The 17961-nt window shown below is 42.0% G+C and overlaps 1 protein-coding gene across 1 annotated transcript; it reads left to right on the top strand.

The window, feature by feature from the left end:
* The first annotated feature begins 3140 nt into the window (after nucleotides 1-3140).
* Nucleotides 3141-17422, top strand: micall2b (mical-like 2b). The gene is made up of 16 exons (XM_070827665.1): nucleotides 3141-3299; nucleotides 4835-4883; nucleotides 7001-7142; nucleotides 7241-7428; nucleotides 8155-8282; nucleotides 8399-9145; nucleotides 9270-9475; nucleotides 10515-10575; nucleotides 11130-11263; nucleotides 11492-11556; nucleotides 11730-11853; nucleotides 11956-12058; nucleotides 13360-13433; nucleotides 13522-13636; nucleotides 14435-14481; nucleotides 16561-17422. The coding sequence occupies exons 1-16, from the start codon at nucleotides 3157-3159 to the stop codon at nucleotides 16635-16637; spliced, it is 2403 nt and encodes an 800-aa protein (XP_070683766.1). The 5' UTR covers nucleotides 3141-3156; the 3' UTR covers nucleotides 16638-17422.
* Nucleotides 17423-17961: the final 539 nt, after the last annotated feature.

The raw sequence follows: 17961 nt of genomic DNA, 5'->3' as shown, positions 1-17961 counted from the left end.
TCTGTCTGGGTGTCTTTTTTTAAACAAAGTTGTGGCCTGAGACACAAACAGAACAGAAACTACACCCCTACTGGACAAATTAAAAAGCCATTTGATCTGATTGTGTTGCTACGGGATAAATGATCACTAAATTTATCATGAATGAACCAAATCTCATTACAATCTATGCAACTGATATTGAAACAAAGGGACCAGTTCTGAAACACTGAAATTGATTTCAGTTTCAGTTTCACTATAATTTAAAAATTGTAGTGACTGAAATGTATAAAATGTGAATATGGGATTAATGTTTCTACTTAACTACTCCATACATTGGCCTCCACACATTCAGTCATATGAATCTGGTTTTCATCAAAGTGATGGAGACATAACAACCAGCCAAGTAGTGACCCAGTTATCGAATGACCTCTACTTTTCCTTTCTTTTTGCTTCTTCTTTTTGTTCTCTGCTGGTGACATCATGCTCACACAGGGTATGTCTGTGTGTTTTCTTTGTAAACATTAAGTCTTAATCGTGATCTCATTACAGAAAGTCCAGTAAAATTCCCACAGCTGACAGAAGCTTGAAGCTCTGAAGCTTTAGTTCATCATTGGTGGTGTCCATTTAACTGCTCAGGCCAAAACTTTAGGATCTAGCTGATGAACAACATCTGACGGTGAAGGAAGTGACAGTCGTTTGTCCGTATAAGTACAGAAAAAAAACTAGTTTGACCTCTGACAGAGAGGAAAGTTATGGTTCAAAATGTATGTGAGATTAAAAACACTGCAGTAGCAAGAAGATGAGGTTCATGCAAAGGATCATGCTTAATCATGTTAAGCTAGAAAAAACTACATTTTTACCAGTTTAATTGCACAAAGCAAAACTTTCAGTATGCATCTAAATTCAAAACTGCATGAAGACACACAGTGATGGAAAGTTATGGTTATCTGACGGCAGATACCTTTTGATAAATAATGGAATCCAGTACAGATATTTTAGAGGTTTTTATAAGTTTATAAATTACATTTAAATTTTGGAGTGAAACCCAGCGGTGATGTCACAGTGTACTGGTTACACTTCTACATCACTGCAGCACCGGGAGCATCAGATTCCCAGGAAGAGCGGCAGGCTTTAAAGGCAGCTTGATATAGTGGCCAAACTGTGTAATTACAACAATGGCGTCCGTCATGTGATGCCATGGCGCCCATAAAGAGTTTTTTCCTTAGACATACACATGTGAATCAGCAGAGAAATGTTTTGGAGTCACAACCCCTGTGAAAATGAATAAGAATTTGATCCATTCAGTCCGATAACATTTGGAAAGTCTAGAGGAGCTGCTTAATTAAATCATTTTATCCCCATTCAAGTTAGCGGAGGGCTAACTGGCTCTGCAGGCCCGAGACGTTGCCCAACGCTGCGGAAGATCAGAATACTTTTACACTTGGGAAGTCAAACTTTTTTAGCTTCACTGAGCGACTTTCACAGGAATGAACGCAGCCAACGCTGCATCCAGTTGTCTTTATACATCCATGGTGTGGATTTCCACCTCTGAGGTACATTTTAAAGTGAACCAGACTCTCACTGATTGACTTTTTTTGGTCATGTTGGGTCACCAAACAACGCTGTAAATGATCTCCATAATGTTGTTACGCGGAAAGCTGCAAATCTGGGTGATAGTCCTCCATGGCGTCTCCACCACGAGTCCCCCCTCCACATACATCTGGTCCTTTGACCTCCTGTTAATATGAACTGAGTTATGGCAGTTTAAATGAGTCACTTTGCTATAGCGCCACCTACGGGCAAATGCTACAAACTATTGCACAATGTTTCCATGAGCGATGCCAATTTGTGTCCAACAGTCCAACAGCAAATTATAGGAAAAGTGATACAAATATCCAGATAATAAATGAAAGACCTTTTTTTTAAAGAAAATGTCAAAATATGTTCAGAATTTGGTGAAAATTTGATAAAACTTGAAGGATGCATGACGGAGAAATAGGTTTAAAAAAGAATCAACATGAGTGTCGGAGGTGATGGATGTTTGTGGGGTTTTATGAATGGTCACATGGTGGCGCTAACAGCACCAGTCAGTATAACCTGTTTTTTCCTCCATGGCCAAACTTTCCTCCCAGTTTCATTGAAATCTGCACATTCTGCCAACAAACAGGTAAATAAAGAGGATCAGAAACACACTGCAGTGGAGTACACAGGTATTCACAAGTCTGAATGAGCAGAATAACGCCTGTGTCTGCTGTCGGCCTGCTGCATTATGAACAGAGCATGTGTGCAGGTGTCAGGTAACTCAGTGGACACACACCACCCGCCTCCTTTAACACACCCAACAGACAGGACAGGACAGGCTGACTCACACAGGCAGCAACCACACCTGGTTAACTGGTTTCACTGTTTCAAATAGCTCCAAATCATAAGCCTTACATATGTATATATATATATATTACAGTTTCCTGTAATCACACAACAAATAGAGAGGAAAAACCTAAATATATCATGGTAATTGTTTTTATCCAGCTGCGTTGTGGAGGACATGCCAGGAGGGGGAGTTTACAGGAGATAACTGCATACAAAAGACGCAGAGTCAGTAATTATTCTATTCTTATGAAATATGCCAAAAGAAATTAACAACTGAAATAAAATCAGAGTGTTTCCTAAAGAATTATAGTCTGTTCCTGGTAACTCAGCTATCATTTAGGGAGATAACAGAAAGTATTATTTAGACTCTTTGGTGGAGTCATTTGGATTTCTTTGTGATCTTATGTTTGACTCTGCATGTAGGCCACACACACACACACACACACACACACACACACACACACACACACACACACACACACACACACACACACACACACACTGAGCTCCACCCATGCCGCGTCAGTATCGACCTTTCACAGGTGTCACAGCTACTTTCTCAGTCGGGAAAAGGTGGTTCCCTCACACACACACTCTCTCTCTCTCTCTCTCTCACACACACACACACACACACACACACATATACACACACACACACTCTCTCTCGGGCTGTCATTTCCTGGATCCAGCTCGTCCAGGCTTCTGTGGAAACTTTCTGAAGTTTGTTGGAGGAGGGAGAGGAGCCCTGGGAGCCCACAGCGGCGCTGCAGCACTCACACACGGATCAGTGCGGCTCGGAGCTCCGGGATGTCGGCCGTGAAGGCGCTGCAGCAGTGGTGCCGGGTCCAGTGTGAGGGCTACCGGGATGTGAGCATCACCAACATGACCACGTCCTTCAGGGACGGCCTGGCTTTCTGCGCCCTCATCCACAAACACAGACCCGATCTCATGTGAGTACCGACACCACAAGACTGGACAATGCTTCGAGAACTGAGAGGATTTTGTAGTGTCCGATTTTTTAAACCCACGCCTGAACGGATCAGTTGGTGCAGTCTGTGTCCTGGCTGATTTACAACCTTTTCCTGTGCAGGGTAAAAGGAGTCTGTTTTACATTGCTGCTGCGAGGAAGGTTTCTGCTAAAGGTTCTTTTGTGAAAGGGAGCAAACTTCAGCTTCGTGGGTCTGCAGGAAAAACAGGAGCAGGAGCTGTGGAGTTCAGGGACCAGAGGAGCCACAGTGCAGCCCTGCAGAGAGGCCACTAACCACCACACCAGGCAGTGCAGTGGTGGTGAAGGCTGCATGGCTTTAATTAACACTTGTTTTATTGTGACAGCTCACCTGACTGGTGAGACTGGACATTTTCATCACTCTGTCAGTCCTGTTACTCGGTATCTGCAGAGCTGCAGGCTTAAGGCTCCACACTCGGACTTGAGTCAGACTTAATAATTAATTAAGTTAGACATTCAATTAATTAAATTACAAGTTGGACTTCCAGGATACAATAGCTGTCAAGTGTGAACAGAATCAATAAGCCTCCATAATAGCCCCAAAGATGTTCAATTAACAATTATATGAAACGGAGAACAGCAGCAAATCCTCACATTTGTGTTTTGTTTGGTAAATTTCTTAAACCTGTTGTGTTTAATTTTCTGTCCATTGAAAAATGAGTCACTCAACTGTATTTAGCTCTTCACATCTCTGTGGCCTCGGTTACTTATAGCTTGGATTGAAGTGTGTGCACTTGGAGCTGAAAATGAAAGTTTCAGAGGGACGTCATCCAGTTTGTCTCCTCATGCTCGTCAGTCTGGTGCCTCCAGGTGTTTGGACTTCAGTTTTTACAGGAAACTAAAAAGAACATCTTGTTGGTTTTTTTCCAGGACTTTTCCCTGACTACCAGGGAGTTTCCACCAGGGTATAAAGGTTAATATTTTGGCACAAGATGGTTTGAGTAAGATCGGCCCCTGTTCAGCTTAATTTTTCAGATATTCCAAAGACTTGGCTCACTGTCTCTAGTTGGACTTTGGCCACTTTGACGCAGAGACGCCTGGTTTTGTTCCAGAGAGGCCATGACCGCACACAGACAGTAGTTTCATTTTAAGAAGAGGCTCAGCTGTTCCAGTCCCATCCAGTCCAGTTTTCACCTGCAGCCAGACCAGCGTGGTGGCATGTTGCATGTTTATATGGGCTGAAGCACTAAATACTGGTTAAAAGCTGAATATAGGCGCTTTCGTGCCCGTGATGAGTGCACTTTGTGCTTTCTGTGCGTTTCATGACGCTCTGACTGTGGACATGAGATCAGTCACAGCAGTGGTGTGTAATGAACTGATCAGTCATAGTATCAGTGTCATGTTATGTGTTGAAGCGATGGGCTGTGTGTGACTAAATAACACATGTTTGGTCCAGACCGCCAGTAAACACATGACATGAGGACAGGAAGTTGGATCACATGTGTTTTGTTACTAATTTTTTTTCCTACTCTGTTGCAGCAACTTTGATTCACTGAAGAAGGAAGATGTCTATGAGAATAACAAACTGGTAAGAACATGTTTACATTCTGCATTTTGACCTCAGAGGGTTTTGATTTTTTTTTTGCACTCGTGTTTATACGCTCAGGGTTTTAGTGTAGTAGGTCTGCAGGCAGTCATGGTCCCCAGAGGATAAATCCTACTGACTTAAAGGTTCCCTGTGGAGTTTGAGACCTCTAGTCTGCTTTTCTGTGAGTGGGTCCCTGTTTTGTTTTTTGTAATTGACGAAGTACACAATCCTGTCAATAGTTTCATACTATTCCACTGATGAGCAGGTGGCGGTAACATGCCGGCAAAGGCCTGACATAAGAAGACTACAAGCTAGTAAACAAGAATCTAAAGACTACTGTATTTAAATCATGTACTGTGACGCCTCCAGCAGGTTGAATTTGGTGCAGACATTCATGCTCCCCTCAGGAAGAACTGTGATGATTCTGATGATCCTCTGACTTTTCATGCAGCACCACCATCAAGGTTAACATGTCAGTTCATTAATTAGCAAATGTTAGCGTGCCGACCTAAGATTGTGAGCAGGGTAAACGTTGTGCGTGCTAAGCATCAAAATGTTAGCATTGTCACTTTTAGGAGGCTGACGTTAGCTTTTAACTCAGCGCACCATAAAATGTAAAGTTAGATGAGTTTACAGGTTTAGAGGATCAGGAAATGTCTGATTAGTAAATAAATAAACAGACCTAAGAATCTGACCCAGCATTTGATACCAACTGTTGACACAATAACATTTATATAATTGCAAATTAAATATCCTCAAATACAAAAGTTCATTCTTGACTTTGAAAGTAGTGTTTTGATAGATTAATTGTTAATTAAGGCCCACTTACTAGCTGTCTTAACCACATCTCACAGTCTTACACAGTGGGTGGTGTTTTCTCAGACGTCATCACTGGGCTCTTGGGAAATTGTGACGGACATTTCAAATTATTCTCTGACATTTTACAGACTAAATGATTATTAAATCGATCCAAAAACAAATGACTGAATAATCCGTAATAGGAATACTTGTTACCCGTGGCCGTAAATCGCTGCTACATGTGAGTTGGCTCTGGAAGTTGCATCAGAGCCAATTGATGTTGGGTAAGAGGGAATTTTCAAAGTCGAAACCAGTCAGTGTTCATCAACATTGCTGAGAGGAGAAGTCATTGCCAAATACAGAGTGTTTCAATCTGGGCACTTTGACGTTGGCGAGTTTGTTGCATTCTTTACTTTCATTTTCTCCCTGGAGCTTCATTATTGGACTCTGAGCTCTGGGACAGACAAAAAGATCAACATCGCAACCTCTTGCTCTTCAGAGTGAAACAAAATCAAACTTCAGTCAGCAGAGACTGTGTGACACTATTCAGAATCTTAACTGTAATGAGAGGTTAAAACAACAATAAGCTGTAAGAGATTTAAGAGCCACTGGGCGCAGCAAAGTAAATAGTGTTTTTATGGCTCCCTTGATCACCTGATTACTGATTAAAGTTGTGCCCCCTGTGCTCGTTGGCCTGTCTCTGCTTGTTGTTTTTTTTTTTCTGCTTCCATGGAATCGCTGAATGTGAATCTAATCTGAAAAATTCCTGACTCTCAAACTATTCTTAACACATACGGTGTAGATTCAATGTATGGCCAGATTTTTATCACAAAGAGATTTTGTTTAAGATATGCAAAAGATTTTTTGGGGAAAAAAACACACGTGCACAAAGGTAGGATTGGTATCTGAAATCTAATTCCAGGCACTTAAATAGAAAAGAACAATAATGCTGTGCACTTACATAGACAATAAAAATAAGAAGTGCTACACAAATTTTTTTTGTGCCAACATGTATCACTGTATAACTTTTCTCAGTTTCAAAACACGTTTTCGGCCCAAACTCAGAAGACTCATGTAAAATAAACCTGAAATCCAAACTTTCTCTGTGACGCTCACAGTCCCAAACATGCACTTGGACATTCACATCCAGCAGCACATGTCTAACATGAAGTCTTTTTCATTGAGCTCTCCCAAAGTCAGACCACCTGCTTTTTACTTGATTTATTTGTCCGTTTCCATCTTTGAGCTCTCATTCTAGCTTCTAAAACTCCACCACAAGCTGCATCTGTTTTGTTGGATAAAGTCGATGTTCTTTGCAGGCGTTCAGGGTCGCGGAGGAGGAGTTGGGGATTCCTGCTCTGTTGGATGCAGAAGACATGGTGGCTCTTAAGGTTCCTGACCGCCTCAGTATCCTGACGTACGTTTCCCAGTACTACAACTACTTCCATGGACGCACCCCGAGTGAGTACTAATGTCCCACCGTGTCCGTCTCTGCCTCTGTTCCCCTCTTCCTGTCTCATCTGCCTCGACGTCTCTGTTTGTCTTTGTGTTTGCTGCAGTTGGTGGGATGGGAGGTATAAAGCGCCCCGCTGAAGGCCCCACAGAGGAGCCGTCTGGGAAGAAGAACCAGCCGGTGGTGTCTAAGGTGTTTTCTTCCTCCAAACCTGCGAGAGAGAACAGCCCTCCCCCCTCTAACATCACAAGGCCTCCTCCTCCTTCCCCAAAACAAACCAGAAATGCCATACAGGTAATCTTTGCGCAACACTTCACACAAGTTTTACTAAACTGGAAGGAAGTGTAAAAAAAAAGGATGCACTGGTGAGAAAAGTGGAAGTTTGTAGAGCCACAATACCTACAAAGCTCTGTTTTTGTGTCTGCACCAAACTGCTATTACAAAATGAATTATTACAAACCAAAAAAACCCACATTGCCTCAGATGAATTACTGCAAGTACGGTCATAGATTAGTCATGGATAGAGTTAAAGATAGACTAGAATATGGAATATATCTTTATTGTCTGCCAGGGTGGAAATTTGTCTTTGGTTCATCAGATACAAGCAACAATAGAATAAAAAGGAAGCAGACAGTTAGTAAAAAACAATCACATAGACGGGTCAAATTACGCATTTAAAAAGCAGTTTGTGTCAGTGTCTGTGGCTCAGATCTTCTCAGTCGCCTGTTGACTTGAGACTTAAGAGCTCAAACTGGCCAAATTAGCGATGAGAGCTGTTTACAGGATACTCCACTCTTTCTTCTTCATCCTGTTAGTAAACAGCTGAGTCAGTGGGCTTTTGACCATTGACCCAATCCTGGAAAGTTTATTCTTAAATCTACAGTGTAGGTGATCGTACCAGGCAGTAAGGTGAAAAGTTCAATACTTCCGCCTCGTGAACCCTCTCTCACCCTCTCTCACCCTCTCTCACCCTCTCTCACCCTCTCTCACCCTCTCTTACCCTCTCCTCTCTTCCTCTAGGATGTTCAGGCTGAGAAATCCCAACAGACAGGCACCCTGAGTAACAAATGTGTGTCCTGTAACAAGCATGTTCACTTGGTGCAGCGACATCTAGTGGACAGGAAGCTCTATCACAGGAACTGTGCAAAGTAAGAACCCCTGGAAATTAAATTCATCAGATCTGATCCTCATAATCTGTGGGACTCGTGTGCAGGAAGACTTTTGTAACTTTTGTAATTGTACTTTTGTGCGTTTTGTCTTTCAGGTCATTGTTGCCTACAAATGCAGCTGTGCCTCTCAGAAATTTCCCCACAAACGCTCCTGTTTCCAAATTCACTCCTCTACCAGACTCCACTAAAACCAACACAGCTGCTCCCTCTCATGCACCTTCCAGACTTGGACCAACATGGCTGACGGAGAAACCCAGCGCCCCATCCAGTGTCTCCAGCACTTTCTCCTCTTCGTCTCCTTCCCGACCTGCTCCGAGCGTCTCCTCTGCTGCCAAGGAGAGTCAGACACCTTTTGTCCCCAAACCCACGGCTTCACAGACTACCTCTGAGTCGACCTTCACCACAACCACTTCTGGCAACACCAGGCCCACTGCTGCTCCCCGCACCTCAACCACAGCGGCGAAGACGATGCAGTCCAAGCTCAAGTTTTTCCAGGCAGATACCACTGCTAACGATAACGAGAAGAAGACTACAACCGCCAACATCGATCTAAATAAAGGGCCAAATGTGATCGGTAAGGTCCAGGAGGCCACGGCAGGTCAGCCGGTTACTGTGGTTGTGAATGTTGGTGGTATTGGCAGAAAGGAAGCGAATGTGAGCTTGAACACAGGTGGGGAGAGAGCTAAAGCAGCCGCTGAAGTTGAAAACTCAGGAAAGGCGTACGAGAGCAGTAAGACGAAAGCATCAGCAGCAGCCTTCATCTCCAGGAAACTGGCTGAGGAGAACAACAATAACAACAGTAAGCCATCGTGGACGACTGTGGCACTGAAGAAAACTGACAAGTGAGTCGTTCAACCACACACACACACACACACACACACTCATGACTAGACTCCATAACATCCTGCTCTGGCCTGACCTCTACTGGTGATTTATAGCGTTTACTACCACTTAACCTCTGATTAGACCTTCGCAAATCGAGACTCCAAAGAGGGAGACTGAGGCTGTCAGAGGGAGGGTGAAGCTGAGAGCAGATCCGTCAATCCTCGCCGACCTGCAGACTCCAGACACCACGGGCTCTTCTCCGAGCTCGGCCAGCAGGAGTGGACTCAGACCCAGAACTCCAGACAGAGGCACCTCGAAACCTGGCAGTGCTTCAGCCAACACCTCAGGTTAACCTCCCACACTTTAATAACCGTGTAGTTTAGTCAGGCATAATGCATGTGTGTTTGGTTATATCAGTACTTTATGATGTTGGTGAGGAGGTTTGTTTCAGGTGAGGAGGTCAAAACGCTGAGAGGAAATCCTGATTTGTGTGTGTGGGACAATGCTGGTAGTAATGTTAAGAGAATATAAACTAATTTATGGGTGAAAATATGATGTTAGTATTGAATATATTTGGATATTGTTATATTCTATGTTTTACTGTAGGGTCCTTACAATTTCACCTAAACCTGGAAATAATCTGAAAGTTTGAGGACATTCCGACATGTAATATAATGTTGGAATAAATACGTTTCTGCACTATTTCTAGCAGTCAGATTTAAGCAAATTCATGGCATTGATCAGCTTCACTCCTTTGTACAAAAGGGAAAGTGGATTAAATCATCAGTGTCATCTGAATGTTTGCTTCAGTGGAAGTGAAACAACTCAAGGAAATCTGACCTTTTGTACAAAGGAGTTATGTTTGTCAATGCCACAAAATAGCTGTAATGTGATTACCAGAAGGTATTAGAGATTTTCAAGATTCTGCAAGATTTCTTGCAGTCAAATTTAAGCAAATTTGTGGCGTTGAACCTCCATCCTCAAAGCTTTACAGACATGTTCTATGCAATGGCTGCCTTTGGGGGAAACTCTGTTTGCACTGCATAGGATTCGTCCCCCAAAAATGTGGGAAAGATGTGCCAGGAGCGCACCATGTCCAGCTCTCTCAACACATCCACGATTGAGAGCAACCGGCAGTCAGCCTTTTAATCCACCCTGTGCACTTACTTCTGTGTAAAAGAGCTCTCTGTTCCACACAGTACGCACACAGCAGGTCACAGTTAATGTGGAACCTCATATTGTTTGACCTGCTTTTGGTGGCAAATCTCTTTATAACAAAATAATAAAAAATAGGAAGTGACATTGGATAGTGACTGTGTGATGGAGGAACTGAATCTGAAAGTGAAAAACATTGACAGTTTCATTTGATTTCTGTTTATTCAACAGTATCAGAAAATGAGTCTCCTTCAGACTGGAGGTCGAGGCTCAAACCCGTCAAAGAAACCAAGTAAGACTCATTTTATTGACTTTAACGTGTCGTGTTCAGTCACCGTGTCGTATCTGTCCGGTTAATTCCTTGCCCTTACTGGCTCAGCTCCTAATTTCAAATCTCCAGCAGGGAGTATCTGTACGTGGGTGTGCACATAAGCACATCAACATCATCAAGCCCCCTTTTTCCTCTCCTGATGTCCATCCATCCATCCTTTGATCCAGTCTTTTCATCCATCTATCCAACCATTCCTCCCACAGGAAGCCTGTACCTGCTGCTCCTCCAAATGGCTCGGCCGTCATTTGTAGTCAGAGCTTTCGGTGTCTCCTCTTCCGCCACATGCATGTGAGCCCCAAATGGTGTCAAGACTGAGTAGAGTCCTCCGTGGTGCAACATATGCTCAGTGCTCCGAGTTCCTTTCCCCACATGACCTTTCCTCCCACTCTAATGAATCAAAACACAGGGCTGCAGTACAAGACAGAAAATGGACTACTTGTAGGAGCTGAAAATTGCCATTAATCAAATTCTGTCTCGCTTCTTCTCTTTTCTTTTCATCCTCTGTCCATGCACAGACCTGCTGGTCCCGCACAGACCCCTAAACCATGGGCTAATGGAGCTGGAAAGACTTCAGAGCCCTGCGTCGGGCCTTCTCCCTCCTCTCATCTCCCCAGCCCGAGCATTTCTGTCACTCCACCAGCCTCGAAGGGTAACATGGTCACCTGATGTTGTTCTGTTTAAATATGCATATATACTTCTTCTATCTTTTATTATATGTAGACATGACAAGGTTGTCACCGTTAATGGTCTTCTTTAAAAAATTGCTGAAACGTGAGTCAGACCTCTCAGGGTTTCCTGCCTTTTTTTTGTCTTAATTCATAATATTCTGTTTGTTTTTTTTCTGCATTTCATGTCTTTTTTCACGTCTTTTTTTCAGGATTTGCGAATGGTCAGAGAGACCTAACTGCAAATGGCACCAAGTCGGAGTCAAAGATATCAAAGGTACTGAGCCAAAGGCTCTTATCTTATCATTTTACATTTAATCCCCTTTGCAGTTGTAATTTTTTGTCATCAGTCAAAATAAGTATTTAGAAGATGACACCTTGAGACAACGCATGCTAATCATTCATAGACGGTACTGGACACTGCTGTAAGTCTGTGTGTTACCTCCATAGACTAAACCAGACTACATTAGCAAAGGGGACATCATAAAGGAGCTGCAGGAGATTGAAGACAATTTGAATGAGTTGGAGAAGAGGGGAGTCGAGCTGGAAGTGAGGCTCCGCAGCAGTGAAGAAGGTGAGATTAACACACATACTGTGTGAGCCTCCTCTTTAGTACGATTTATAGGAAGGAGCGTATATGGAATTAAGTGTGTGTGTGTGTTTGTTTGTGTGTCAGAAGGTGAAGATGACTCTGTCATGGATGAGCTTATGGTCGAGTGGTTCAACTTGATCAGGAACAAGCAGGTGGCCATGCGCCGGGAGTCTGAACTGGTCTACATGTGAGTACACGCACACACACACACACACACTCAGAAAAGGGGCATGCCACTATTTAGCGATTAGTGAAACAGACTTGTGGCCAGAAGGTTGACAGTTTGAATTCCCAGTGTCCGCCCTCCTCCGTCCCACAGCAGGACATCCTGGAACAAGACAGCTCGCCCCCCACTGGCTGCAGTGTGAAGCAGGATGCTGCTAAACAGCACACATACACTGAGATTATTCATTCGGCAAATTTTTCTTAAACCTCTACCTACACCAAGGCCAGATCCTGCTTTTTTAAAATAAAAAAGATGCTAAGAACATTTTCTGCATTTGAGTTCAGATCTAAATTAAAAAACACAGAATGTTAGAAATCACTGGGATTTTTGGAGAATTAACACTAAGTATATTAGAGGATCATTTAAAGCTGCTCCAGTGAATATTTTTATGTTAAAAATGGATCAAATGACCATGTGTAATGTGAAAGGGCACACCCATAGTGACACCTGAGGGTTTTGGTGTTTTTCCGCTCATCCTTTTGGTTCCATAAACTAACCTGCTCAGCACCAAGAGGTAGACATGCAAAGTTAGCAACAAGCTGGTGAACCTAATGAAGCATTGAGCCGCCGAAGAACCAGATATTGTTCTTAGGAGTTGGTGGAGACCAAAACAGAGCTAAAAGGAGCTGGACTTCCATTTACCATGGCTTACCGTGGCTTGATCCCCAGTTCCTCCTGCCCACATATCATATATTAGCACAGTTTTACCATTTATCAGGTGAAATGCCATCAGATCGTTGTTGTCCCTCCTCCTTAGGAAACAAAGTATGTTGCACAAGATAGTTCATTCTTGACTGTGGGTTTAGTACTTTTACAATCTTATCTAAATAGTCTTAACTCTGTATCTAGTGCCTATAATGCTGTGATGTACTTAATAGATATTTGTTGGACCAAGAAATGGAGGCAAAACCTAATGAGTCAAACAACCAGACCTAAGACATGCAATTCTGGGTGAGAGTAACAAATTATTATTGAAAGCTTGTTGAATGAACCCTGATGGGATCATGTAGGACTTGAATCATCCTGAAGGGGTTGACTTAGCAAACTTGCTGGACATTATCCCACTTCCTTCCATACACAGCTTCCTACTAAAGAAATCAATAATTTGACCTGAAATATGCACTTGAATTGATTTTATTTGTGTAAAATGTAAATCTGTTATACATAAATAACAGAATGCAGAATGCTGTATTTAACCAATCAGAGATAAGTATTCATCAAAGCCATGTGATAAACATGTTTAATGTTGTTTTTGTGTGTAGTGGAAGAACCCAGGACCTGGAGGAACAGCAGCCCAGTGTTGAGCAGGAGCTCAGGAGACTGATGGAAAAACCAGGTGAGGGTGTGGGAGAAACCCATGACCTGACATTCAAGATGCAACACGATCAAACATCTGAGACTGAAACGTGTTTGTATTTGAGCAGAACATCAGAAAACAGCCTTGGAACGCAAGAAAGAAGAGGAGCTGATGGCCAAACTGATGGAGATTGTCAATGACAGAAACGCTATCATAGATGGTCTGGATGAGGACAGACTCAGGTGTGTAGACAGCTGGTTATTTAGTTGACGGTGAACTGTACCTCTGAAGTACGTGAAGTAAATACTCTGAGGGTGTTTACATCCATACTGAGTGAACACAATGGGGAGATGTTATGGCCACAGACTGAAATGTTCTTGCCTGGCCAAGTCAGAATCATCACTCCAGGTGTTAAATCTAACAGTTGTGTTTATTTTGATTTACCCAATACGTATCAGTCCTTTATATTAAATTGGGGTATATGTATAGGTTATAGTTCCTGCAGTTTTCAGCTGATGTTGATGTAAAACCTTTAAATTCATAGCTGAATGTCGGCACTTTAACCTCACTGTGATGCTAAAACTATTATTGTGTTAATAAGTTACAAGTTTATCAGCATTTTAGTCATTTATTGAACAAAAATTCCAAATATTCACTGTTTACAGCTTCTCTGTTTTACGATATTGTGATTTTTTTTTTTTTTGTTTCACTGCAAATGAAATATCTTGCAGTGATGTAAAATGTAAATAATGCAACTATCTCTATTTTCACTCTCTTCAAATAATAAATAATACATAAAAGAGACAAATTAACCAAATAATGAAAAAGAATGGTTAATGTCCGCCTTATCTGTTAACCTTATGGTATTTGTTATACTTTTTAGTCCAATTTAATTGAGCACAGAGCCGAAACAACAAAAAGTGTCACTGCCCTTGTACTTACAGGCTCCATTGTGTGTGTATAAATGTGTTTACTCGTACGAATATGAACTGCTGTTAATCCGTGTTTGCTTTTTGTGCGTTCTCGCTTCACTTTCTCAGGGAGGAAGAGGAGGACGAGCAGCTAAACAAGATGATGATGAATTTCAGTGAGTGTCTCCACCACCTCCGCAGGCCGTCTGACCCCCCTCCGCTCCGTTCATTAGTTATCACAACCTTGGTGTCACTGCAACTTAGTTGGCTTATAAATTATCCAATTGAGGATTTCCATCATGGACGCCTCTAATTGAAGTAGATAGAATTCTCATTGTGGTTTATGGACTTGCGTGCGTGCGTGTGTGTGTGTGTGAATGTGCTGCATTTTTAAGGGTGCCACTGGGCGATGTTTTCATCTCATTTGATCTAATGACTGCTAATGGAAAAAGCATCAAACAAAATGCTCCCCCTCTTTTTGTCAGCAGCGTTCCTATTAGACAAATGGATAGTGTAGCTGGTTAATTTGACCCTCTGATAGAATAGAGTTAAAGCCGGCTTCATTTGCAATTCATGACCGGGAAAAGCAGGGCTGAAATTGAGGAGATTTATTGAACTTCAGTGAAAGGTCGTTATGCTGCATCGAATGAATGCCGACCGTGGGCTAAAGACTAGCCATTTCAGTTTAATGTATTCATAAAGTTAATGCCAAAGTTTCACAGTTCATTCTCACTCTGAGTGCAGTCATATGACAGTTTACACACGTGTTGAATCACACAAGATAAATGCCACTTTATACCGCCGCCACAGAAAATAGCCCGTTTGGATTCGCTGACAGGCTGACAAACACGGCTTCAACCAACACGATAACCGACTAAATCAGTCAGCTACGTACATTAGGCTGCATGTAACCGTGGCAACAGTGAGAGAAACCATGAGTAGAAACTTTAAAACTTTAAGCGCAACTTTTGGACACTGCTTCTCTTTTTGCTTGTGGTATAAGCAAAATAATAAAAATGATAAATATGATAAATAATAAATCAGAGAAGCTTTTCCCCCATATGCCCATATTTAAAGCTGTATTGATCTTTTTTGTTTTGGCCTCCTCAGGGCAGAGCTCCTCATCAAGATAAAGAGGCATACACGTTTAGGTTATGGGTGTATAAAGTTGATATGACTGCAACTCTGTTTAGCTGCACATGTGGAGTTGTTTCAAATATAATTTCCATATTGCAAATTATTATTAATATTCCAGATTTAGGCCTCTGCCGATTCCTGTGTAGAATATCTGGCTGTTCAGCTGATAAATCCTCCACCATCTTCACTCTAAATTTGTCTGCTGTTCATATATGGGCAGGTAGTGTGCAGTGGGTTTATGGGAGTTATTTCACTCATAACAGTAGTCTGGTGCTGCTGAAAATAAGGTTTCTAAAGCGGTGACAATAAATCAGAGCAATACAGGAAGGGCTGTAAAACCAAAACAGTTTAAAGATGTGAGGGAAACTGCAGATTTGGGTGGTCATTATCTGTGGGTTGTGTGACTATGAGTGATTCCTGTGAGGTTATATATATATAAAGATATAAATTAGTGCAGCTTTTAGGTTAATAACTATATATTTTTCACTGAACGTACCTGGATTGGGAAGGAGCTGTAGGATATAAACTGATTTTCACACAGATTTTACGGCCCACACGCTCTTAAGTTATTGCTAATTGAACCCTCATCACGCTAGTTTACAGGTAACAAGGTCGTCTTGCGTCATCACAGCTCAAAATATTTTTCTGCTAATAGAAAGTAGAGAAAACACAGACGCCTTACAGCTAAAATTAAAACATTTCTGTCACTCAAGCTCCCATAATATTGTTTTTACGTGAAAAATGTTAAACACACAAACTCACAGATGATAGACAATCTACTGAAAAGGAGACTTAAAGTGGAAAAAATCAATGCTGTGCATGCACGAAGTAACAAAAACCACAATTAACTCCGACGTACAGTAGACAGAGCTATATCTTGAAACCATGTAAAAACAAAGATGTTGCTGGATTTCTTCCTCTCATTACTGTTTTAATTGCTTCCAGACTTAAATTGATTTTGTAGTTTGTTTTTTTTTCCCCCTCATACTATTAGTTGCTAAGCAGCTATCTGCAGAAACCCTGGCTGAGATTATTGAGTTTTCACATAAATACTACTGCCAGTCTCACCTGTCATGTTTACCTGTCTCTCTCTCTGTCTCTCTCTCTCTGTCTCTCAGACATAAAGAAAGAAAAACCAAAGAAAAAGTCTCCGATGTCCAAACTGTTCGGTTGGGGGAACAAGAAGGAGGGCTGATGCTCCTCAAATCACTGCGCTGCTACTTGCTTTGATGTTTTTTGCTGCTCTTCTTGTAGTCTTAATGTCAGCCTGTGATTCATGGGATAACGTGGATAGGGTGTCTCTGTGTGTGTGTGTGTGTGTGTGTGTGTGTGTGTGCGTACAGTATGTGTGAGCGAGCGTGTGATCTGTCACTTTAAGTGCTTATAGAAAAATGCCCTTCCTTCTGTCGACTGCATCACTCAAGATCTGACATTACTCCCTCCTGTGTGTGTCTGTGTGTGTGCGCCACACTCTCTCTCACACACACACACACTCACACACACTCGCACACACACACACACACACACACACACACACACACACGATGTTGAAGGGTTAATGACTCACCAGCCATGATGTGATTGGGTTCAGTGCTCCAGTTGTTAGTTTTAATACCCCTCTAGTCTTAATCTATCTACTTAATGCTCTCAAACACACACACACACACACACACACACACACACTTTTTCTCCTTATATCTTCTTACATGTGCAACTCATTGAAATGTCGGTTGTGTACAGTAGCGCTACAGATGCTAATGCGCGTTGAGGAACAGAGGTCAAACAGCTGTTTCTTGCTCTCTGCTCATGCTTTAGTCCACACTACAAGTCACTCGTGACTCTGTGACTAACTTCAGAGCGATTCTCTGACCCTGTCGTAGCAGATTACATGTTGAACTGTGTTTCTCTTTTTATCTTAAAGGTCTAAAGTGCCATTTTCTATACCAGAGGTTTCCAATCTGGGGTTCAGGAGTCAGGAAATGGTTCACAGGGAAGCAAAAAACAGAGAAAACATTTGCCTTCTGTACAGAATTACACTGTTTTCTCAGAATTTCCTCTGATCTCTTATTATGGGATTATTTGTCTTCAGGCCTGAAAATAAAGCGTTTAGAAGGAGGAATAATCCCTCTTTAGTTGAACTGTAGGTGTGTCCTACCTGTGACGGGGGTCACAAGTAGATGCAGCTTTGTTTTGAGGGGTTTTAAGCCTAAAGTAAGCTTCAAAGGCTTCACTTACTAATGATTTGGAGCTTTCAAACGTATATTTAGATCTTCATTAAGCAACAACTATCCTTCAAGAATGAAGTGAAATTGAAACAGTAAAGAGCTTCTCTTCACCACATACAGACTTTTTTTAAACAATCACTGAAATACACTTGTGAGTTAATATATATGTTTGATGCTCAAACATGGTTGTAAGAAAGTCACTGGATGTCTTGCTTTTTTTTTCTTTTTGTCTTTTTTGGGCTCTTTTACCATCCAACCACATTATACAGTAGTTAAATATGCAGTCTGTGTTTT

The sequence above is a fragment of the Pempheris klunzingeri genome, chromosome 3, assembly GCF_042242105.1.
Source record: "Pempheris klunzingeri isolate RE-2024b chromosome 3, fPemKlu1.hap1, whole genome shotgun sequence".
Lineage (NCBI taxonomy): Eukaryota > Metazoa > Chordata > Actinopteri > Acropomatiformes > Pempheridae > Pempheris > Pempheris klunzingeri.
Note: the sequence above shows the minus strand (reverse complement) of the source record. Positions and strands in the feature narration are given on the sequence as shown.